The following is a 26,932-nucleotide window of genomic DNA, read 5'->3' as shown; positions in this document are numbered from 1 at the left end:
ACTCACTCACTCACTCACTCACAAGAAGAATGTGAAAATATGACTTTGAACCGAATCAACTTGACTGACCCACAGACCACCTGACACAGTGTTCGTGTGTGTGCGGCAAGGTAGACACTGAGGCCGGTCGTTGTTTACTTAGCAGAAAGTCACACACAAGTTCTCTAACAAACGCTTACAGGGGCATTAACTCAAACAAAGAGCGTCTGTGGCAACGATGCTGTCCACATGTTGGCGAACACGTGTGGGAACGACGTCCCCGAGCAGTCGAGGACCAAGTCGGTCAATGCATATCTTCACATATTTCTGTGACACGTTCCAAAACATTTTTTTTAAAACTGAAAATAGCTTTTTCAGTTTTGAAACGAGACATTTTCAGCGCTCAGAGACGTTTTTGTGAGAAAGGAAGTTAGATAGTGTGGAGTTATGCCGCACGTTGAATTCATTATAGCTGTTCATTTTCTGTAAGTTGGTGTGACATATTTCATGTTGAGGGGTCTGTTTATTCATCTGTAGCAGCCACCCAGTGTTACAATAATGTCGCTGTTAGTGTGGTACATATTAAATGGTCAAAGTCTGTTGAATTGAATCCTTGCTATCAAAGGCGCTGGAGAAAGCTTTGTGATTGTCCAACTGTTTTCACAACTGAGGGACAGTCTAAAAATCCATTCGGGCGGGGTGGGCGGAGAATGGGAGAGCGATAAGGTGTGCGAATATTTTATCAAGGACGTTTGTTTGTTTGTTTGTTGTTTAACGCCGCAGTAATATTCCAGCTATATGACGCGGTCTGTACATATTCGAGTCTGGACCAGACAATCCAGTGTTTGGCATCATGAGCATCGACCGAAGCAATTGGGATACGATGACATGCATCAAACCAAGTCAGCGAGGCTGACCACCCGATCCCGCAAGGCGCCTGTTTCGACATGGGTTGCTGAAGTCCAGTTCTAACCCGAATCTTCACGTGACTTTTTTCTTGTGTATTACTGACTGAGAATGGTTTTACGCCGCTTTTAGCAATATTCCAGCAATATCACTGCGGGGGACACCAGAAATGTGCTTCACACATTGTACTCTTGTGTATTAACATTTAAGTATCACAGTAAAGTAACTATATCACGACATAGTGTCAACTTGGGGAAGTTTGTTATTCTCACGCTGGAATCGTATTATTTTGGTTTAACGTCGTCTTGAAAAGTAGTTCATTTATATCACAGCTTGATTTCATGAGAAATCCCGAAGTGATGCACGTCTTTGGCGTTTACCACTTTGGTGAAAACCAACGAGCAGGGGAATGGTGCTGACGAACCATGAACCAAGAAACATAATCAACGGAATCTTGGATTCGAACCCACGACTATAGGGTTACGCCTAAGGAACGCAACTCTGCAGAGCGAATTTGGGCGCCCCATACGATATGGACATACACACTACAACATCAGTAAGTAACTCCATCGACTACATCATTTAAGACGCAGTGTCTCAGGAGAAACGTTTTTCTCACAATGATTATATACCGACACTTCGTTTGTCTCGATCCGGCGATAACTCGATATATGTTCGATTCTGTCGGTGCCACGAGGTATTTTCATTATACTTGTATAACACTTGAATATTTTATTGACAGAAACAAACGGATCGTGTCAGCCAACAGGAATTCTTTTAAACCAATAACCATTTTGTCGACAGGTGTAATGTCTCATCCACGGACGCCTCCACCATCATCAACATCTTTATCTCAGAATGTTGCATGTGTATATCGAGATGCACACCGACACGTCAGCTATGCGCCAAGCGAGTCTGCAACCTCTTTGTGTAGTCGCAATGTGTTTGACACGTGGTTGGGGGGGGGGGGGGGGGGGGGGATCTGGAACCATCTCTCACTTAGATGCAGTACGTAACCTTTCAGGGGTTGAGGCAACCTTTCCATGGCAGTGATCATCTTTTAGAAGCGCCACCCAACCTGTTTATCTAACACTGACCAAAGGAAGAGCAGTGGGTCTCATTGACGCGCGGTGCACATTGGTCGGTACTTGGGGTCTAATATCTGACCTGTGTGCGTGTGTGACTGTGCATGTGTGTGTGTGTGCGTGTGTGTGATAGTCCTTCGTTTTTGTTTGCGGAGGAGTTGGAGCACGGAATATTGTTTCAAGGTGAGAAAAAGCAAGCCAATTTTCGTATTGTGAGAAGCCCCCCGATGAACATAATCTATCAGTAATAATAATTCTCACGCCAATTCCATCGTCCCCCGACAGGTAGAACATTTTTATAATTAGAAAACACGCTTTTGTTTCGTCGGCGCACATTGTCGAGAATCCGTTTACATATTATTATCTCTAATTAGAGATAAACGGTATTATTTTACAGTTGAGTCTAACCAACAGGGGACATTTCTTCATTGGAAACAGGAGATCATAAGATGATCATAAAATGTTGAATGTAAATTCGTCCTAAGTTTATGTAACTGAACTCTGTTTCGTGTCGTAAATTGGATATGGGTAGACACACTATATTTAACGACCTATCGAGTGCTACCACTGGCTGCATATTACGCTATATGAATACTTACCCTGACAATTATTATTAATAAAGGACTAACATCTAAAACTATGTAGTCTAAACAAAAGCATGTTGTTTTACGCCGAAACCAGCAATTTTATAGCTACATCATTGCAGTATAGGCTCGAACCTGGACAATGCAGTATGGTTGTTGGTAGCATGAGGATTCACCCACACAGTTCGACAATTTCACGCTAGCGCTGTAGTGAGTGAGTGAGTGAATGAGTTTGGTATGACGCCGCTTTTAACAGTATTCCAGTTATATCGCGGCGTGTCAGCTTAATGTGGGGGGAACGCACGAAGTGATGCAGGTCTCAGACATTTACCACTTCGGTGAAACCCACGAGCACGGGTATGGTGCTGACAAACCTAGAAATATAATCGGGGCGAACAGGGATTCGAACCCACAATCACAGGTTTCTGACGTGCCCAAGGGGCGCAACTCTGCACAGCGAATTGCGGTGCCTAAGACGACTGGGCCATCCGTGACCCCCTTGACGCTGTTAAATCACCCGACATCTTGGTCACCTCTCGGGACAGTATGGAGAACTTTGAGGACTATTCCATGTCGAGACCATCGTGATAGCTATACGATATGACATACTTACACTCGCTGTATGTGACCACCTATAAACCTTACATTGACAATTATAACAAACTCTTAATCACATACATCTCGTTATATAGCAGAATGTGCGAATGCTCTTTGACGCCACCAGGATCAATATTCTAACAAAGGACATATTTAGAATTACACTTTCCTGGAAAAGTAGAAATTCTAATCGCCAGAATACAAAGTCATCGATCTAACCAACTCAGCCACCGAGACTTTGTGTGCTGGCGACTAGGTACCTCACTCAGAGAACCTACGTTCGAATCCCGGGGGACCCGTGGAGATTCCGGGGTAGAATAAGTCTTCAGCAACCCATGCTTGTCGTAAAGGTGGCTATGCTTGTCGTTAAAGGCAACTAACGGGATCGGGTGGTCAGGCTCGCTGACTTGGTTAAAGCATGTCATTTATCCCAATTGCGTGGATCGGTGCTCATGATACTAATCACTGGATTGTCTGGTCCAGACTCGATTATTTACAGACCGCCGTCATATAGCTGGAATATTGCTTAGTGCCGCGTTAAACAACAAACCAACCAACCAATCGAATCCCGGATAGGAGTTAATCCCCAAAAGTACTAGAATTTGGACTTTACTGAGACAGTGTAATACCAAAAATAAGCTTTGTTATATTTGAAAACTTTCTAAAAGACATTGCAACATTCCAGCTGTATGACGACACCATGTAAATAATCGAGTCTGGAACAAGCAAATTAGATGTGAAGATTTACCCACACCGTCACATTACCGTTACACACAATCAGGCAGGTCACAAAAAATACATAAAAACGTCAAGGTCAGAGAATAATCAGTCTCGGTTGTCTGTCCAAACAGATCCTTTGGAAAAAAGGCTAACTAGTGGTGGCAGTTATGAGAATCGATCACTGCATTTTTTTAAGTCGGCGATGACACCTAAAAAAACAATGCTAAATACCCACACGCACGGAAATATGTACAGCGTGCTATTATTATGTTGTATGACACAAGGCGTCTCTATGTGATAATATGTTATATAAAGACACATAGACGTATCGCTATAATTATTTGATATGCAGTGTAAGATCCCGTGCTATGCGCGACCACATGATGCCTGCCGCCATGACACCAGAATCTTGAGTCTTGACATCCAACACCATAATTCAAACCATCCCGTGTGGGAACATCAATTAATGCCATTACATTTATATGAAGTTGTCTGGCGGGCCTAATTGCAGGCGGGGACTTCGCATCTCGCGTTGAGTTGGGAGCTGTTTCCAACAGGGCGTGTTCCTGCTGCAGCGACAGAAACGGCTCAATTATGATAGTGATGGTCTACAGCGGGCAACCATCCACCCCCAGGGATAGGACACCTTCACCTGTTAGGAAATTATATATATACCACACCCACTGACTGGACTGCGTTAAACTACCTGACGTAATTTCTCAAATCGGGCGTCTTCACAAAGTTGTAAATTATGATATGAAGGCGTTACGCACTCACTCACTCATAGGTCTGCGGCCGGGAGCTGTTATGGATCAAGATGACTTGCGTCTTTTTTCATAAGCTTTTTTTTCGTTTTCAGTTTTAACGATTGACAAACTTGACGTGTTTAAAGAAATCCCTTGCCTGAATCATGTCATTCTGGATCTAGAGGCATAAGCCAATATACAGGTCTCGACCTCCGCTGAGAGGGCCCAGAAAACACATTTGACAGGTTTCTGTTTTTATGTAAAGAAAGTTTATTTCCAAAGCCTGTTATAATATTTTGCGATGTAAAAATAACTCCCATAATCTATTTTATTTTAACGTGATATCTCAGAAGTATAAGACAAAGTAAGTCCGTTTGTCAGAGCAATGGCAATGGCAACAATGTGTTATTGTGGTACGAAGATGACAAGGTTTCTGTTTAATTTGATATGTGTACTAGCCCACGTTAACGAATTTCCTAAGACGACCAATGGCCATGAATGTTTGCCCCTTTTTATGTACAAACTGTTTATATAAAGACGTTCAGACAGACGCAGTAAGGTCGGCTTCCTCTTAAACGGGATCCCGGCTACACAATCATACAGACACGCGTTCTCTGAGCTGCCGCGCGGCTCTTATGTAAATAATGTATAACTCTCGTAACATATTAAATATTATAACTGTGAAGAACCTGATATCTGAAGATTTGTATTTCTGGGGCATGGTGGCCAGGGTAGCCTGAGATATATCCCTTACTCGTGCCAGGATCCTCAAATTACAGAACTGACAAAAATGACGCCGAGACAAGAACGTAGGTTTGTGGTAATTTCCTTTGCCTTACCGCCACGTCGCTTTTTTAAACCCATGACTAAATCACAACGTTGGGTTTTTTTCAATCTAAACTTTTCCATTTTTGCGTAACGACGTGAACTCGCCACTCCTTGTGTTACCTTGACGCAAATCACTGCATTCTGTGTTTGGAAAAGTAACTGTTGAAAATAGACCTTGTTCTCCAAATAAAGCCAGCTACGAAACAACATCATGGCGAGGGATGACTTGAAACCCAGTGGGAATAACGCCCAAAACGTCTGCTTGTGAAAAAACAATTAGCTTTTTAGAACATCGATTAACAATACTGTACCAAGTGACGGATTGCGGAAGTGTCCTCGCAAACTGACTATGCAGTAAGAAGGTACTTTGATGTACTGGTGATATTACTAATTGTTTTCTGCTTGGAGTTTCAAACGGCCCGTCGGGACATAGATATTGGCCGTGTACAGCGTCGGGTCTCTTTACTTATCGGTCCGCCGCCATGTTGGACAATGTCCCTTATAAGGTTCAATCAATCAAACAGCCATCAAAGAAAACCAGAGACTTAGAAGCGTTGGGACATATCTATGATGAAATGTAACCAGCTTATGAATATTACATGATATAATGTGTAATATCTGGGTTCCCACACGCGCGTGCCCCGAGGGACGACAAGCGAAATTATCTGGTCACGTGATCGCGGAAGGTTTACACATGCGCCCGCCGTGGAAGGTACCAAATATAGCACCCCAAATTCTGGCAAGAAACATAATCGATTGTGTTTAATTACATGTTCTAAGACAAATATGGGGATAGCGTGACCGTGGGGGGCACGTGCGGGCACATTTCAAGATACTGCGGGACTGTAAAGGACGTGACAATCTTACTGAAATAGACTCCCAAGGCGCGCCAAAGCTTTAATAGCACGTTAATTAATAGAGGGATATATCGGCAATAATCACCGATACTGTCTGATAGCCGAAGGGCCCGTGGGACTGCTGCTTAGAAGTGGGGAAATCAAACGTAAGGGTCGATATTTGCCGAAGGGACATTTTTTCATCGCGGAGGCTTATCCTGTTGCCTGGTGCATTATTAAAGTTAAATCTGATAGTGCAGCTCTTGCGCCAGGTTTACGCCCTCCCTCCGATATGTGATTAAGGATTGTTGTATTTACGAGGGAGGGTGGTCCAAAGATGTAAGCGATTGCTGTTACTGCGATGCAAGAATTCCTGTCTACATTGCGCTTGCTAATTGGTTTTAAAGAAGTCCCTTGCTTGAATCATGTCATTTTAGATCTAGAGGCATAAGCCAATTTACTGGTCTCGACCTCCGCTGAGAGGGCCCAGGAAACACATTTGACAGGTTTCTGTTTTTATGTAATGAAATTAATTTTCCAAGTCCGTGTTAATATTTTGCGATGGAATAAGATCTCCCATAATTCATTTTATTAGGGGCTAAAACTATCCCCGCTGGCCAGGAACGTGATATCTCAGAAGTATCGGACAAAGTAAGTCCGTTTGTCAGAGCAACGGCAACATGGTATTATTGTTGTACGAGGATGCTAAAAGACGTTTTGATAGACGCACGTGTATGTATTTGAAGAGTTTTATCTAATGACACTGGCGCCCAGCAGGCATTACTGTTGGGGTTGCTGCGTATACTGCTGTTGCTGCATATACTGCTGTTGGTGTCGTTATTACTGTTGGTATCGTTATTGCTGTTGGTGTCGTTATTGCTGTTGGTGTTTGTATTGATGTTTGTATTTCTGATGATATTGCGGTTGTTGCTGCTGCTGTTGTTTTGGTGCTCATGTTGGTAATGATGCTGTTGGTGTTCTGTTGGTATTGATGCTGTTGGTGTTCTGTTGGTATTGATGCTGTTGGTGCTCTGTTGGTATTGATGCTGTTGGTGTTCTGTTGGTAATGATGCTGTTGGTGCACATGTTGGTATTGATGCTGTTGGTGTTCTGTTGGTATTGATGCTGTTGGTATTCTATTGGTATTGACGTCTGTATTTAATTGAATACTAGCACTGCAGTGTAACGACAAAATGCGATTGTGATGTCGACATTTACAAATCACGCATCGTATCGAAATGAAAAATAATAAATTACCTTCTGGATTAACAAGGTTTCTGTTTAATTTGATATGTATATCAGCCCACGTTAACGAATTACCTGAAACCACTAATGGCCATGAATGTTTGTCGCTTTTTGTGTACAAACTGTTTATATAAAGACTTTCAGACAGACGCAGTAAGGTGGGCTTCCTGTCAAACGTGATCTAGGCTAGACAAGCATACCGACACACGCGCTCTCTTAGATGCCGCGCGGCTCTTGTGTAAATAATGTATAACCCTCGTAACATATTAAATATATAACTGTAAAGAACCTGATATCTGAAGATTTGTATTTCTGGGGCATGGTGGCCAGGGTGGTCTGAGTTATATCCTTTACGCGTGCCAGGATCCTCCAATTACAGAATTGACAAACTTGACGTCGTGTTTTTCGCGTATCATCTGATTTGGACGTCAATCTGACCCCGAGACAAGAACGTAGGTTTGTGGTAATTTCCTTTGTCTTACCGCCACATCGCTATTTTAAACCCATGACTAAATCAAAATGTTTTTTTCCAATCTAAACTTTTCAACAAAAAAAACTTGTCACTCCATGTGTGTGACTCTGAGGCAAATCACTACATTCTGTGTTTGGAAACGTAACTGTTTCTCCAAATAAACGCAGCTACGAAATTCTGATAATATATCATGTGTTGTTGAGTCGAATATCTGGAAGATTCGCATTTCTGAAAACGGTTATGTCCCTTACCCATGCCAGGATTCCCTAATCACAGATCTCAAATCCGACCTCTGTTTGTGATCACTGGTTAGATGTAATCATACCGTGGGCTTTCTCAAAGTTCTTCATCACCGTCATCACTTCGGGATATCCGGGTATTACTGTAAGCGAAATACTGCACAAGCGGCGTTATGTCCGCTCGCACGTAGGACAGTAAATGAGGACAAGCAAATAGCTGTCTGAACCATATTGCCCTTTGCGATGTCTTGAGTGTGACATTCAGCTTCTGGAGACTGTTATGGCCGTTTATACTTGATGGAGTCACGTCTCATTCACGCTCCACTAATTCACAAACAAAGTGCTCTTGAAATCCAAGCAGAGCTTTTATATCAATGATTTGTTTTTCTTTTCGGTAAATTGCATTTGCCACACAGGAAAACACAGTCGTGATATATCACCATGGATTGCAGAGGCGGACACATCAGTGTCAAGCCAAGTACTGCCGACATGTGCAAAAACTATCACCTGACAGCTGAGGCGTCTCAATCACAGACACGTGACAGATGCTGTTTCCGTATTATAAATCACTGACCGGATTCTGGACATTCCACCGGTCAGCAACTGGTCACTTTGGGGGCAAATTGGAAAAAAATGGTCATTGATTCGATATTAATTAGCTCCATGCACGTCGGAAATTTCAGCGCGTGTCACACATTCAGAACAATTCTCGCTTAATCGGCCCTCATTTACATCATGGGAATCCAATTATGTATGTAAAGTAATACCCGCGTGGGTAGGAAATACAATTTTGTTTACAATTATGAAACATAAACCACTTTACCCACACACAACACTGTCTCATTTACCTGAGTAGGAGCCTAACAGCTAGCAACATTAACAGCCAGAGTTGTTTTTTATAAGCTTTATCGGAAATGGAAGGAAAATACAAAGCTGTGCACTTTTTAAACAGATAACACATAGCTGCGATAACGCGAGAGAAGCCATAGCTTCTATCTGAATCCGTATATGTAGGAGGAAAGCTGCCGTGAAAGCTTTATCTTAACACAGGCCCGACAAAACTCACGTTATGCATTCTTCTGTTTTTATTTTCGTAATGCGTTTTTTTTTTTAAATTTCCGTTATGAATTATTCTTTGTTTTTATTTCCGTTCTGCACTTTTGTTTTGATGGCTTCATTAAAACTGTGCATCCGTTACGAGATGTGCATCCTCGAAGAGACGATACTGTGTCTGAGTTGTGAAATTTGTTGCTGATGAAAACAGCAGCGTTAGTGATAAGAATGGTCTGGTCTCATGAGTCGTCTTTATCAAGAATGTTTGATATTAAATGTTTATGTTTACTGGTAAATATATTTAATTCCTACTGTTTTATAATATACCGTTTTTACCGCTTTTCCGGATTACTTATTTTGCAAATAGGTCGGTCTTGGAAAAAATAATGAACATTTATCATTTGAAAAAGATTGTTTCATATTCAAGAAAATAAATTCTTGAAATCAAAATTGTCCATTGGAGGAAAGACGAACATTAGTGGTTGTTTTTGTTTACCGTTTTGACCATAACTGCCGGGCAGAATTTTTTATACACTTGAAAATTGAATTTGACTAAACACTACAACCATTATCAAAATGTTACAAGGCTGAAGCCAGTCAAACGTAAGGTCCAAAACACATCTATGATATCCGCATTAAATACATCACCATCGAATAACCATTTGTTTCATATATAACCATATCAAACATGGATGTATACTTTCTTTTGACCGTCAGTTTAGTTCATGGGCGGTCGGGTAGCCTAGTGGTTAAAGCGTTCGCTCGTCACGCCGAAGACCCGGGTTCGAATCCCGACATGGGTACAATGTGTGAAGCCCATTTCTGGTGTCCTCCACCGTGATATTGCTGGAATATTGCTAAAAGCGGCGTAAAACCATACTCACTCACTAGTTCAAATTTTCTGCTACTGTAAGATTTTTTTCTTACTGAAATCAATCATTCTGATTATAAAAAAAAACCAAACCAAAACTGTTCTGAAAATTTTCAATTCACATTTGTAAAATGTTTTTGTCGCGGATCCCTACTCCAGGTATGTGGTGTTTCGTCTACGAAATAAATCGCTGTTGTCATTTAGTTGTCTACATTGAAGACATGATTATACGCACGCCCGTAAACGCATCGCATGTATATCAACATCACAGACAATTTTCGGTTGTTTTTTTTACACTATTGAAATGTTTACGTTCACTAACAGCTTGGAACTGTAGGCCTGTAATTACCTGTCTGCGACTCACATGACGGGGATGCCCTCACAGATCAACGGGTCAGAGAACGGGCGCTTAATAGTCCAAGGGACGTAACTCTTTACTTTGTCGCGCGGTACTCGATCAGTTGCTCTGCTTGGGTCGGGTTGAGTGGGACAAGCCATGTTTATATTTCTGAATAACTTGGAATGCAGGCTGCTGATTGAGAACATTTTTCGTTTTCCGTTTCAAGTTTAAGTTCGATAAATTAGAACATTTTTCGTTTTCCGTTTCAAGTTTAAGTTCTATAAATTAAAATATCATTATTTAGTACATTATGGCTAACAAAGTGCGGCATTAAACAACAAAACACACAAACAATATAGGCTGAGACAGTATTTTCTCGATGTATTACTTCTGTTGCTATTATTTGTCACTGGCGATCGATGTGAACTAAAATTTTATGTTTTCGATGTAATGCCAACCGCTCATGAAAAATGGGCCTATAGTTCGGTTAGTCGAAACTCTCCTAGCCAAATCTGTTAAGTCTGTGTGTATTCCTCTACTTGAGTTGAATTTAGATACCCGTGAAGATGCGGGTAGGAACAGGTCTTCAGCAACCCATGCTTGCCGTAAAAGGCGACTATGCTTGTCGTAAAAATGCGACTAACGAGATCGGGTGGTCAGGCTCGCTGACCTGGTTGACGCATGTCTTATATCATATCGTATCCCAATTGCGTGGATCGATGCTCATTGATGTCAATCAATGGTTTGTCTGGTCCATACTCGATTATTTGCAGCTGGAATAATGCTGAGTGCGGCGTTACACCATAAACGTCATACAAAGTCGGCTTAGGGCTGCGTAAGGACACGATCACTCACTCACTCACTCAATATGGGCAAATGAAAAATGGGGAGGGGGGGGGGGGGGGGGGGGATATGGTTGTTAGAGGGGTGTCGACCGCGGGCTTCAACCTATACAATAACGGTTGTTTGTAAATCAAAACAAACGTTATAACTTACCTTGGTCGCCAGTGTTTTTCTAAGCCTCCGCTTCTTGTACTAGCAACCATATAGATGTCATGATCTTCGTGGGAGTATATATATATTATTGTATATCTAATTCGATTTATTATTTGAAACTTATAACAATATTTTACGCTGCTTTCATATGATTCGTGCTATTCATGAACTCTGAGTTTTATGTCTTTCCTCCCTCTACCCTCCCCACCAAACCAAAATTCGTGAATACCACGCCACGCCACGCCACGCCACGCCACACCACGCCACGCCACGCCACACCATACCCTGGAATATCAAATGGTCTGCCCGTTATATAACGGCATGCAAGCAGAATGTGGAATCTTAGAACGTTTTTGCCGACAGACCGGTGATCCTAACCGATGTGAATTTGAGATTCGAACCTTCAACCAACAGATCCGGAGCGGTACTTAGACCACAGTACTATCGGAAACAGACACGACAACATATATATCTCACAAAGAAAATGTGTTTGCTTGTTAGTTGTTTAACGCCGCTCTCAGCAATATTCCCGCTATATGACGGCGGTCTGTAAATAATCAAGTCTGGACCAGTCATTGATTGGAATCATGAGCATAGATCTTCGCGATTGAGATGCGATGACATGCATCAACCAAGTCCTCTAACGACAAGCATGGGTTGATGAAGACCAATGCTTGTCGGAAGAGGCGAATATAAGACACGATTTATTGTAAAATATTTTTACCAGGATTTTCTGGAAGAAAAATTGTTTTAATAAAAAAATCATGGCCCTCATTTAACAAGACCCCTTACACACACCGTTGAACTCCTTATTCCGTGTACATTCTATTTCGAATATTGGCACCCCGTATTCCTAGAACCCCTTTCATGTCTATTTTGAAATCAGCTGATTTGAGCATGCACTGATTGTCACCTTGACCAGTCCCAAGCCTTAGAATCGTGACATTTGTACAACATACAAAAGTAGACGACAAAAACAAATTTAAACATTCTCTTTGTTTTGTATCGATCCTGAATATTTTTGAGAACAACAGCTGTGAGGCCCTCACTGCTTTGATCTGTGATGGCGATCCCCCAGCCTTATCATCACTGCGCATAAGGGGGTGTATACATACAGACGTATACACGGGGGACTCTGTAAACAGCGGCAAATGTCACTACAAGAATAGGTAATGTTCTGACTGAACGCTCGGGAAATTAATCGACCCCTGTAGTGACTACCTCGCACTATGTTAAACATTCTGAATATCTGCTGAAGATATTGTTCTGTGAAAAATGTCACGTCACCAGTAGCTGTGTTATATGATTTAATGGTGAAATGTACACTATTATACACGACCACAGCGTAGTGCTCACGTCTCTTAAGATTTGTTTGTTTGTTTGTTGTTTAACGCCGCACTCAACAATATTCCAGCTCTAGTACGGCGGTCTGTAAATTATCAAATCTGGACACACAATCCAGTGATTGACATCATGAGCATCGATCTACGCAAAAAGGATAGACATGCATCAACCAAGTCACTGAGAATGACCACCCGATCCCGTTACTCGCCTCTTACGACAAGCATGAGTTGCTGAAGACGCTGCTGAAAGTCTCTAAATACGAATTGTAACATTTATCGGTTTTATTCCGAATCAGGGAAAGTGTTGGTCTCAAATGTTTAGAAGAAAACGTATCAATATTCGTAAATACGTGTTAGATCACTTTTTTCCAAATCTTTCATTAACTCTATATATCGATTGCATAAGAAGATGTTAGTTTTATGATCTTATATTAATAGAATCTTATCGATACTACTCGATTTACAGAAAACCCAATACATTGCCGATAGCCAGAAGATAGAATTTAGAAGTTTCACTGAGATTGTGATCACACATGTTAGCGTGAAAATGGCAGCCGTTTAAGTACGGATATCACGAATCGTACAACTCGAAAGAATAAGATCGTTACATCAATTGCTCGTTCGAACGATACGTTCGTTATATAAGGAGTTAGTTGTATCAACGTGAATTTCGATATAATATACAGCTTTTCGATATTTAAAGTGTTTGTCATATCAGTAGTTCGTTGTATCAGTAGTCACACATTAGGGCTGTCGTAGCGGCCTAGTCGTGATCACGTCTCTCTCTCTCTCTCTCTCTCTCTCTCTCTGTAATAGCACCTCGCCACTCTGTTCCGAGATGTGCTGTGAGCGCTGGAATAAACGGCGAAGTCGGGACAACAACGTGTCGTTTCGAAACAAGACTATCGTCTTTGTTTGTTATGAAACATTACACGTTTTAGGAGAGGTAAATTGTTTGATACGCATTTCTTAGGAGTTGACGATTGATAAAGAAGACACATTGTACGGATAACAAATTATAATAAAGAAGTTTCTATCCATAAATCGTGTCTACGTTGTGTAAGGTAAGTGCTGCTACACAACGCGGGGGGTAATTTTGATGCTGTGACCGTCTCACGTGACGAGTTTCAGCAATAGATAATAATTAATAATGAAAAGCGCCGTATCTTACAGAACATGGGTTAATGCGTGTATAAACCCTTCAAGCATGATAGCGTCTTCGAATGCATTTAATTATATTGATTATGACTGTCTCTATTGTTCAACTGAAGCCAAGGTCGAGTAAATATCGTTTAAGTTGTCCTTACAATTGATCGCTCGCATGCTTCACATCACTTAAAGATTCACGAATGAATAAAAATCAATTAGCTGTCTAACACCGTGTCAACATTGAAGCTTTGTTTTGTTGTGTGGAATATTGAAGTTGTTTGTCAGGTCAGTGTGTCAAAGAATAACGTCAATCTTGAAACAGCTGTGGATAGAATGGTGCATTCACAAAATACACACTTGCGATGAACAGACATACCTTATAATAATAAAATTAAGCTTTAAGTCCATAGATATACTGTCGTCATAATTCGAATATTTAAGCTATATGATATAACAATTATCCCTGCATTAAAACCAGATATGATATACGTATTATCTTGCAAATAACCATTTTGTTGTCTTAATTATAGTAATGATAAAGTTTTGTCGTTAAGTACGTTGCATATAGCGATAAATTGGGCATAAGCCATAATTATTCGCTGTCAAATATGTCAAAATGCGTTAATTGTTCTGAAGTACTAACATTTGATTATTTTCGAAGCAATGGCAGATTCTAACACCTATCATCTATCAGTATGTAGTTGAATAAATGCATTTTTAATAAAGGGTGGTGGGGATAGCCCAGCTGATAGTAACTATTATTCCTTGACTTACGACAGTCGTATTGCTAAGGTTGTTTTGTACAACGACACCCTGGCCTCGTGTCAACGACATGGTGCTATGTGATATTATTAGAAGCGCTATGGCATAAAACCACCCTCATTCGTTTTTTTTGGAACTTATGTGAATTTCAAAATACAGGTAACATCTTACACAAGAACACATGTTTACTTTCGACTAGCTATATTACTAACGTATAATATTGCAGACAGACAGACAGACAGACAGACAGTGGTATGTTGTCCACGGGCATGTCTTTGTACTACACAAAACATTTGAAGGGGTTTCCTTATGACAACGGTTTCAAAGAAATTTGGGGCAGTCGGGTAGCCTAGTGGTTAAAGCGTTTGCTCGTCACGCCCAAGACCCTGGTTCGATTCCCGATATGGGTACAATGTCTTAAGCCAATTTCTGGTTTTCACCACCGTGATATTGCTGGAATATTGCTAAAGGCGGCGTAAAACTTCAAAGAATGTGCTTCATTTGCGAAACCTGCAGCTTAAGGTTTTCAATGTTCTTTTTTGCGTCAATAACAAACATAAAACGATGACATGTCTTTAAAGTCTGACCAATACCACTGAGCAAATGAAAGTATATATTTGAAAATTGGATTTGACAAAACAAGTATATATGTTCTCAAAACGTTTCAAGGCTGAAAGCGCTCGCTCATGCAGTGCAAACTTACAGTCCAATACACAGCTATTATACCCTTTTCAAGCACACCGCCACCGAATAACCCTTCCTGGTGAGTTTCATGTTTAGCAACCATCGAACGTGGGTGCATACTTTGCTTTGCCCGGCAGTTGTATTTCAAATGAAACGTCCAAACACTAACCTCCAAAATGAAACATGGTTGTTTTCAGAAAAAGCACATTACGTTCCTTAAGTCTTGAAATATTAAAATCGTTGCTTTGTGTATATTAATTAATACGTGTGCCGCATGATGCAATTCAATTGCGTGTGACGCCGACATAATGGCCATAAAGATTAATCTGATTCGGCCAGCTGTTCCAAATGTATTTTTCTGACATTTTATGTTCGATAGTGACTCAATTACAACAAGTATTCATGACACAATGTATTCATCTCTCTTTAATTGGTTTAATAATTAAGAGGTCGAGCACTGATAAAAATATAACTTAAAAGAGGACATATAGAAATAATTTAAACGCGTTCTATGTCAGTGATTTAAACTTCAGTACATGTGTCAAGAAGAATTTAATGTGACGAAAGTGATACCACTCCACGGATGAATGATTTGTTTAGTCAGTCGGGGTCTTTAGAAGTAGTATCCTGTATGTGTCGCCGACAAAGCCTGGCTACATCACGTGCTACAAGATCATGCAACACAACCTTCATGAGAAAAGATGAGATTGCGAAACGACTAAAAGGCCGTAGCAATACCTGGATGAAACCAACTGAAGCTCCTATCACGTGAAACATAATACAATCAAAAGCTACCATTTTGACACACATTGCGAATGATTCAATGCCTTTATTTAATTGGTATCAAATATATTACTGCTAGTTCATCCAAACAGATGCATCAGACCATATAGACACATGATGTGTAAATTCAAACTTGTAAAAGCGGTTTAAGATCACGAGTCCTTAACACGTCGTTACCGCCCATATAACCCATTGATACATATAGATTCATAGGTATATTGTACTGTGAGCTCTATCACTTCTTTATGCAACCTCATCGAGGGATGAGTCAGAGATGTATTTTAAGCCGGCTTTTATTATATCTCGTTTGCAAACAGTTTTTAACCAATACGTCAGTGTATCATTATCGTCTGAGTGGTTGTGGCGGCATGTTTAATGTCTACACTGACACGATAAAGACGTATTCTTAAGGTACCTTAGGATGACTTCAGGTAGAACACATGTTCTTCAGTGTGTTACATGTAGCTGCGGGAGAAGGATGAGACGCCTCATTAATCACGCAACAGGCACAAATTATAGCGACTCTCGTTTGTGACTGCCCTGCGCATGTAGCTGTTTTCAAAGAGTATTGAGAAATGTAGGTATAGAAAATGAAAGGACTGTTTGACATATTATTTAAAAATTGTGTGACTCATTATGGGACCTGACTAAGTCCGTGCAACTCTGTGGGGAATCCTTGGCAGACCTGGTCCCCAATTTCACCTGACCACATGGAAGAGCTGAGAATGGGATGGTAACACTGTTTGACTTTGTGCTCGTGTATGTGCGTGTGTGGGTGCGTGTGTGTGTGTGTCTGGGATATGCAAACTAATAGTTGATGGCATGAGCAACGATCTGCGTCGTTGAGGCACGATGACACACTGAGTCAGGGCACGCATTTTAACCATCCAGTCTTCATTAATTAGCTCACACGACGAGATGGAGGTGCACGTATTTGGGAAAATCATCTGCTTAGGAATCTCCACGGAGTACTAAACTATGTAACAATGAACAATTTAATCATCGCTGTTGAATAAGGCATCCTGCATAATATATGCAGGCATCAATACCCCGGAAGCTAGCTTTGTCCTATAATCAGTATAATTTATCAATACTGTAACTCAGGGACACGCAATGTCAATTACAAACGATAAATAAATTATTTTCATTCTCCTTTGATGTTCTATCGATCAAATTTTTACGATTCGTCTGATTTCTGGCCCAAATACCGGGGAGTTCGTTAATATTGATGACATGACATTGTGGTAACCTTAAGACAAAACAACATGGCGATCATCACCACCACCACCACCACCACCATCATCATCATCATCATCATCATCATCATCATCATCATCATCCACCCCGCCTAATTATTATCCTTGTTTTTTTCAGCCACATGCCCTACTCATGTTTTTCATGCCCTAAATATGATATGGTTTTTTGTTTGTTTGTTTTTGTTTTGTTTTTTTAACGCCGCACTATTATTCCCGGTATATGACGACGGCCTGTACATAATCGAGTCTGGATCAGACAAGTCAGTCATTGACACCATGAGCATCGACGGAGCCTCACCACCCGATCCCGTTAGTTTTGCGACAAGCATGGGTTGCTGAAGACCAATTCTAACTTCACGTTGGCCCTAATATGACAAAACATCTGTTACATACGACCTCCACCGTTTGTCACCGGGGAATAATTCGCCCACACTAAACATTATCATATCAGTTAATGCACACACTTCTCATTTAAAATACATGTACGGCTGTTGTTATAGAAGTCTGTTTGTTAATCCACGGGACGCGCTTCCGCCAAGTAACAATAAAACAAGCCTTGCATAATTTACAAGTCCAAATTTGTTATGGTAAAAAAAAGGGTCCAAACAATGGTTGTCAATACAATGTGTTCCTTAGACACAAATGTTCTCAATATATAATACAGTTCGACATAATATTCTTTCAACAGGAAATCTTTTTTTCTCTCATTATCCAGCTTTTGAGTATATGCAATTCATTACTTTGTCTAGATACATGTACACATTCTGTTGATCGTTTCTGTACGTATGCCAGTCCCTAGCTAAGGTTGTTAATATACCACAACTGCAAGTTAATATGAACTGGCGTGACAATGTACGCCTGAATATTTCATGAAGCTTGAACACCCCCACCTTATGCACATATAAGACATATATTACAGTGTGGGCGGTCGGGTAGCCTAGTGGTTAAAGCGTTCGCTCGTCACGTCAAAGACCCGGGTTCGATTCCCGACATGGGTACAATGTGTGAAGCCCATTTCTTGTGTCCCTCGCCGTGATATTGCTGGAATATTTCTAAAAGCGGCGTAAAACAAAACTCGCTCGGTCGCCATTACAGTGTTATTCGCGACAGTGAGAACGTGTCAGTCCGAACGATATCGTACTTTGAAAAAAAATGAGTATTCACAATGTCTGGATAAATGAAAACGTAGATATTCTACCCTGTAATATTCCTTACAATTGAGTCCGGATTATCGAGGTTTCATTATACATATGAACATGGATATGTCGAACTTACCCGTGTCTCGAAGTAAAATCTGATTGCTTCTTTATTTATCTTTTGTTCCGCTGTGTCGAACCTCGGATATATCGAATTATTTGCCAAGTTCCCTTCAACTTCGACACAACGATGTTTGACTGTGTTTATATATTTGAAATTTAAAACAAAGCGGACGCGTCATGAGGTAACATAATGTTTCTGAACACACACACACCCTTATCCTGACCTCGCTTTTGTGGACGATTGACGTCAGGGATTAATAGTATATTACAATGACGTCATGATTAATGCTGTTGTCGCTGACGTCACCATCAGTGTAAGAAATTTATCCTCCCTGTTGATACGAATGAAATATGAGATACATGAAATACATAGAGATTAAAGGGTGCACACCTTCCCTTCCTCGCATACCAGCCCGAATTAATTGTTTTCCTTCATCTAACATGACTTATTTATTTATTTAATGCCCGCCCCCTCCTACCACACACACGCACGCACGCACGCACGCACGCACGCACGCACACACACACACACACACACACGCACACATCCCCCGACCCCACGCTCCACGCATGCATAGAAACAATCTTTTTTTCAAAACGTTACAAACACAAAAAGGCTGAACTACCTAAAATTGACGTTTAAAATGGGATCGTCAAAGTCTAAATATCAGGGGGTTGGTGACACATCAACGCAGCATCACCTTGTTTAGCTTCAAACAACTTACAAACCAGTCAAGCGGTTTCCATGTAACCAGGATATACAATTCCTGTCACAACACCACCAGACACTCTCTGCTTTGATCGCCGTCATGCAGCGGGTCACGTGATACTCATTTACCGATGACGTCATGCGTAACTGCCATGCACTCCTGTTAGAAACATCGCCTTGAATGCTGCCGTGTTTATTTCAGGAATTGAACGATGGTATCTCCGTAATTGACATAATGGCCCGGCCCTACACACACAATCCAATGGGGAGACTGGACAGCGAGAGACATTGTAATGGCGGACACATGACGTTCATAACGGCGTCCATTGCGCCGGTAGATAAGGTCAACGTAACCTTCATAGACCTTTCAGTTCGCCTTATTGAATAATCCTCAAGGTATTGCGGCTATTAAACTTCTTGAAGTGGGTTAAGCTGAATGGCAATATTTACTTTCGTTTAAACCGCTCCCACCTTTGTGACAGAGAAAGCGTTAGTTGCTGACTTTCTTTTCATTACTCATTACTCATATTTATAAACTCGTTGCTTCTTTAAATATAAGTTATACCGAGGTAATCTTGGGTGAGTGTGAGTGAGAGAGTTGGATTTAACGCCTCCATGGGCAGTAGTTTCTCGTGTATTACAACTTCTCAGCATGATGTGTAGGTTTTTTGTTTGTTTGGTTTGTTGTTTTACGCCGCACTCAGCAATATTTCAGCTATATGACGGCGGTCTGTAAATAATCGAGTCTGGACCAGACAATCCAGTGATTGATATCATGAGCATCGATCCACGCAATTGACCAAGTCAGCGAGTCTGACCACCCGATCCCGTTAGTCGTCTCTTACAACAAGCATAGTCGCCTCTACGGCAAGCATGGGTTGCTGAAGATCTATTTTACCACGGATCTTCAAGGGTCTTAATGTGGGACGAAAGCAGGTCTTAAACATTTATCATTTTCGTGAAACCAACAGGCATCTGGAAGTGCTGACAAATCTAGAAATGTAAACAATTTGTGAACAGGGCCTCGAACTCACAGCAAATGTTTCCGGCACGTCTAAGGAACGAAACCCTGCACAGGAAATTACTGTACCTTAGACGAATGGGACACCCGAAATTATGTGTGAGACTCATTTATTGCCAACAAGTCTTATGTAAGGACTTTCTAGTGATGGAACAGATATAACGTTGTTCAATTTGCATAATAAATTCTTCTGTGGTTAGGCAATATTGATTTCTTCACAACTACCCAAATGCACACACAAATAATCAAATGGTTGTTTGATTGACAATATACACATTTTGTTTGTACTTATAGTTTTTCGATAATATTTCTTTCAGAAGTCTAAATACCCGTGTCGATCCGGGTTAGAATAAGGTTCAGCAAGCCGTGATTGTCTTAAGACGCGACTTACGGGATTGGGTGGTCGGGTGCGCTGACCTGGTAAGACGCCTGTCACCGATATCGTATCCCAATTTCGTGGATCTATGCTCATGATATCAATCACTGGATTGTCTGGTCCAGAGTGGATTATTTACAACTCGCCGTCATATAAGTGGAATATTGCTGTGTGCGGCGTTACACAAACAAGGAAACGCATTAACGTCAAATCCCCCATGCAACATTCTGTCTTCTGTGATTTTCTACTTCTTTAAACATGACATGCACATTACACTATTTCGACACCGTCCGAAGAAATGTAGCCGCGGTTTAGTTGTTGCTCCGTTAAGTTACGTATTTGTTGAAGCAGATTTGGTACGAGAGTTTTTAAATACTGAAATCTACACGCGTAAGGTTCAATTTGTACAACCGCGTTTCATAATTACCTTTAAGATTAACTACATTCTGAGAACCTACAGCAAACCGGGAACGTAACGCACGGTCTGTCACACAACCATTCGGACCTTTGTGAACGCATAGCCTTGTGAGCTGTTCAGATTGACATCGATGTTATCATCAAACGACGTCAAAGTGGAGAGCTTTTGTCCAGGTAAGCAAAGGTATTAGGTTTGGCCATCAATCAACTTGCCCGGAATGCAATTAGTTCTCATGTGCGCAAGTGAAAATAAAGTTCGGGTGAGAGTAGACCTCCTTGCGTGACGGGAATTTGTAATTCAAGGATCCGTTTAAGTTAAATTTGATTCTTCTTCTAAAATGTAATTTGGACCTTTTTATGGACTATTTAATGAGTACCTTTGGCAATTAAATTCAGCTCTGTATCATTATTTTGTGTTTTTTAAATTTTGTAATAAAAAATACATGTAACATTTGTTTTTCTCTATCGTTAAGATCTAAATATTTGTAAATTGATATGGCGTTTTGATAACAAATAAAGTAATAATTCTGTGCTAATTATAAAAAGGATGTTAGCATAACACATCAGTTCTTTTTTAAAAAACGCGTAGTTTAATTATCACAAAATTCCATAAAAGCATTGGAGAATACGTACGATGACATCCTATTGTTTTTTGCTCAAGAACGCATATGGACAGAGGCACAATTGAGATGACAGTTGACACCATACGTTGTGAACATAATTCGAATTCGAAGAGAACCCTAAGGCAGACATACCTATTTAAATTAAAGTATTTGGACATTGCAAAACGTCAGTTGAAGAGATTTTATTAAACGTATAAGTCAGGAAAAATACAGATTTCAGAAGCACAAAAAATAATGATGACATTGGCAACAGGGGGTTCTAAATTGAGCGTTCCACCGAACATCTGCTATCTCACTGGCACGCATCGACACAGCTCACTCTGAAAATACCTCACGGTAATTATGGTATAGATAGTCTTAAAGATGGTATAGTAGGGTGGTGATTATTGTCACGTACCCAGGAAGTCCGCACACCGTGACACAGTGTGACAAACCTATCAGGGGAGACCCCTATTTATGAGAGTATAATGCCGTGACAGGTGGGAAGCGAGGGGAGATGGTACAGGGGACCGCACGTGACTTGGCGAGGGGTCACTCAGACTCTCTGACCATAAAGCCGGACATTCCTGGACATAAAGACGGACATCCCTGGACATAAATGTGATTCATACACTGGATGAAAAATGTGTTTTCTTCCAGGTGGTAAAATAATATATTTGATGAAAATGCGATGTTTTCCTGGTTCTGACAGTCAGCGGCGAATAGACGCCAAGCGATGTTTCAAGATTGTAAGATAAACGGGATGAATTAAATGAACGCGCGGTTCCTTTGCCGAAAAGAACGAAAGATATCACTGCGAAATGACACTATCGGTACAAAGGTTAACTTCCTGGTAAGTTTGTAATGCTACATTCCGAGGCCGATCAAGAATTTATGAAGGGGGCGGTGCCCACTACACATATCATGAACTGTCACAACGTGAGAGTGAGAACCCCATGCCCCACCCCGACCACACCCACCCACACCCACACACCCAGCCATCCCCCCGTACCACTGTCACACAAACATAATCCACACAAAATGGAAATAACAATTCAAAACCAGTGGTTGATATTATGATCAACGTCCCACATCATAAGTGTACGTGACTCAGCGACATCCCCAAATCTGACCACCTGATACTTTTTAACAGCCTCCCCGACAAGCAATAAAATTCTGGGCCCATTCTAACTCAGAATGACATGGTAGTTACAGTGATAACACCAGGTGTTCGCGAGACGGGTGTCCTTCCCTACGAGAACCACTATAGTATTACACAGGTATTGACGTGCTTTCCGAACAAGAGACACTACACTGCCGGCTAATGAAAGTATACACTTGAGAATTGATTTTGACAAATATATTACCAACGTCAAAAAACTACTCTGAAAACAGTACCCGAAAATACTGCAAACTTGATGGTTCAAATCACAACTATGATTCCGATATCGAAAACATCACCCTTGAATAACGACGTCTTGTTCATCAAACATAAGGCTTTTGTTATACTATCTTTTCACCTGCCACTTACATAAGTGTACACATATTGCACACAGTAGCAAGTAAAAGTTGACAGGTTTTCCCTTCATCTTACGTCCCATGTATACCTTCAGTACAGCGGTGCATATATTCACAGCGCATGGACACTGAGTGTATGGACGCCACGTACAACAGAAGAAAGTGGGCTGTATTGAAGAGCGTTCAGGCGTCATGACTCATCTGTAAATAATAACGTCACGACATGTATACCCAATGTTCTATACACGACGACGACATATTGGCGAGACACTTAGATAAATTAATTGGATTTTTTTGCTCCACTCATGCGCTAAAGCTGTATATGCACAAACAAGTCTCTACAGGAAGTGGCAGTGATCCCATCTCGCACCCAATACTGTTGTCTTCATAAGCATGACCAAAACATACATGACGTTGTTGAATGGCGTATGCCATCTTCTGTCTATGACCGTGCTATTTGTTATGTCACTTGGAGGCGTCTTTTTAAACAATTCTGTATCAGCAACTCGTCTCCGTGAGTCATCCACTGTCATATGAGCCTTTTGAAACTTGCAAGATTATATATTCGTTATGGTTTGTGTGTGTGCTTTCTTGTTGTTTGGCACCCTTCGATCACTGAGCCTGACTAACACAAATGAGTTTAGTGTCATTACTTACAGTTAGGAATGGTTTACACAAATATTTTCATAATGATTTCTACATTTCGTATGGACACATATCATTATACACATCATGTGAGACAAAGATATGGTTTCTTGAAGAAGAATTGTTGACACCTATCTAACAATCACTCATATCATCGAATTTGAACCCTTCGATCATTGTGGCCGAATAACACAAACATGTTATTTTCATTTTATGTATATTGTATGTACATATATCAGTTCACATGTGCGAGATAATATTAAAGTTTCTTTTTAAAGTTTGTTTACTTCTTTCCAACTACTACTCATCCTTATGTAACACCCTCAAACCACAAAAAATAAACCACGGCGCATGGCGCCTTGCAATGCTAGAGCACGCCACAGTCTATTGTAAAACGCTTTGGATATATGAAAATATACAACGGTTGATGCGTAACGTACTGCATGTATACTTGTAATTAAACAGGAAGAACGTGAAAGATTCATAATCGCTGTTGATGCAACGCCACAGAAAACGGAATCAATATTGCTTTTCATTCTCAACCTAAATGTGTCTTTTGATGAATGAGATTTATGTCTGCGAACAATCTTGAACTAATTAAACTCCTTGTTTATTGACCAACCTGTGAACAAGAAACATTTCTCTGACAATGCAGAAACCTGTGCTCGAGGCCTGAGTTCATTAATAAACGAAGTGGAAACGAACTGTTCATTAATAAACGAAGTGGAAACGAACTGGTAATTAATAGACGAAGTGGAAACAAATTGTTAATTGATAAACGAAGTGAAAACGAACTGTTCAATAATAAAAGAATTTGAAACAAACTGTTCATTAGTAAACGACCTGGAAGCGAACTTTTATTGGTAAACGAATTAGAAACGAAGTGTTCATGAGTAAACGAATTGGAAACGAAAAGTTCATTGAAAAAGAACCGGAAACAAACTGTGCATTGAAAAACGACTTTAAAACGAACTGTTTGTAGATAAAGGAATGGGCAACGAAGTGAAGCACTGTCTATTTCCAGATAATGTAATTAAAGTATCAAAATGAATACAGATACTTATTACAACCATAAATGTCCCGAGGAACATACTGGTAACTAAATGATCAGGATAGATTCTAAAAGTATACTTTTAAAAGGTTTTAATAATGTTACAAAGTGCTAACTGTTAAACTTGGTAATGTCATGCAAAGGAACATTTCACATTCCCCGCCAGTCAGACTCTTTAATTATGTTGTAACCTGTTCACCTTGTACTCCCCGTGATGCAACACGAGCAACTCAAGCATTCAATGTTTCTCTTACCCTTAAGGTAAAACTTCAAATTCCCAAATCCAAGACAACAACAGAGCCAAGTGGACAGCGTTTCTTTTCGTAATGATATAACTACATGGTACGGCTAATTACGGTGTTCAGACATCGGCATTTATCCACGTTATATAACTCTGAACAAAAGAAACGTCGTAGCACCATGTCCGCTGGGTGTCTGCGGGGCCTGTATAAACAGTGCTTCGTTTTTGTATTACAGGTTACACAGCACGTAATTACATGGTCGGTATACCAGGTGTTTTCCAGGACCGAGGGTGGCCCAATTATCTAACACTCTGCTACTGGACGTCAAATGTCTCGAGTTTAATTTGTTCCGACTAAAGCGAGGATTTGGTGTTTGAAACGGGTGTACAGGTTGAGTGTTGAGTGTACTGCGCTGTTTCGATTATTTATAACTTGTTAGTCTGGTCGAGGCTCTGTTAGCTGAAACGCATCGTGATGTATTGGTAGTGGATGTACCAATCTGAAAGTGTCTGAACCAATCTGAAAGTGCATGAACCAATCTGAAAGTGCATGAACCAGTCTGAAAGTGCATGAACCAATCTGTAAATGTACGAACCAGTTTAAAAGTGTATGACCCAATCCAAACGGATATGAACCAATCTGAAAGTGTACGAACCAATCTGCGAGTGTACGAACCAATGTTGACATGTATGAACCAATCAAACAGTATATGAACTAATCTGGACGTGTATGAAGCAATCGGAAAATGTACGAACCAACTGTTTAATGTTTGAACCAATCTGAAATTTAATGAACCAATCTGAAATGTAATGAACCAATCTGAAAGTAGATATGTGTGAACCATATGCACATTCCTGTACACACTTCACACCAACGTTAATATGTCTACCCACAAGTGAAGTCATCACATACGAAGAAGCAGTAAATTATATGACATTTGAACACATAATATGATACAAGAAAAAAATTATTTTAAGAAAAATATATGTACTCACCCATCTCACCCGCCCTTCAACTCGCATAAACTCCCACATCGACCGGCTTTCTCCGTATCCATGGCAACACAATAACAATACGAATAAAATCCACTTCATCTTGGATCAACACAGATGGTGTAGGGTTGAGCAAGGTTATCCAACGAATGTCCCACAGAGCAACCCGTTTATCACTGACAGACGATGGTGACTTGTGGAACGCTACACAAGTAAATCAACCACGAAACGACCACCTGCAGAGAAAAACAAAACAAAAATATAACATTAAACAGCCAGTCTAATTCGCCGGATATTACTTATATTAATATTATTCACAAGTTTGATATAACTCAATTACTGGACTCGGTCGTGAAAAAGTGGCGGCAAGAAATTATAGTTATTTTCCATATGGGAAGCCTTTAGTTACTGCACTCCTCGCTGTCCTATATTTTGCTTACAGAATGTGGATTCGGTCATGCGATCATAACGAAACAATTTTCTTTTTTCACAGTACAAATACTCTTTTCAATGCAAAACCACGTTGCGTTACGAGAAAAGCATAAACCACGATGAAAAAAATCTGCTTTTTGTAAAGATTGAGGTGTCAAAGGGATATGAGGCTCTGGGAATGTGGCAGATTCAAT

At 40.6% G+C, this 26,932-nt stretch overlaps 1 protein-coding gene across 3 annotated transcripts in view; it reads right to left on the bottom strand.

Annotated features, from left to right (window-relative positions):
* The window catches only part of LOC139461009 (fasciclin-1-like), a 134,781-nt gene that overhangs the window by 102,655 nt on the left and 5,194 nt on the right, over window positions 1-26,932 (bottom strand). For all 3 annotated transcript variants that reach the window (XM_071242480.1, XM_071242478.1, XM_071242481.1), the window contains one exon: window positions 26,310-26,542. Coding sequence is in view for 1 of the 3 variants with exons in the window: in XM_071242481.1 (XP_071098582.1) it covers window positions 26,310-26,408 (99 nt within the window). In the remaining 2 variants the exon portion in view is untranslated. The remainder of the gene's footprint in view (window positions 1-26,309; window positions 26,543-26,932) is intronic.

This window comes from Haliotis cracherodii, unplaced genomic scaffold (assembly GCF_022045235.1).
Source record: "Haliotis cracherodii isolate W230 unplaced genomic scaffold, xgHalCrac1.p SCAF_14, whole genome shotgun sequence".
Lineage (NCBI taxonomy): Eukaryota > Metazoa > Mollusca > Gastropoda > Lepetellida > Haliotidae > Haliotis > Haliotis cracherodii.
The sequence above is the reverse complement of the archived record's forward strand: the minus strand, read 5'-3'. Positions and strand labels throughout refer to the sequence as shown.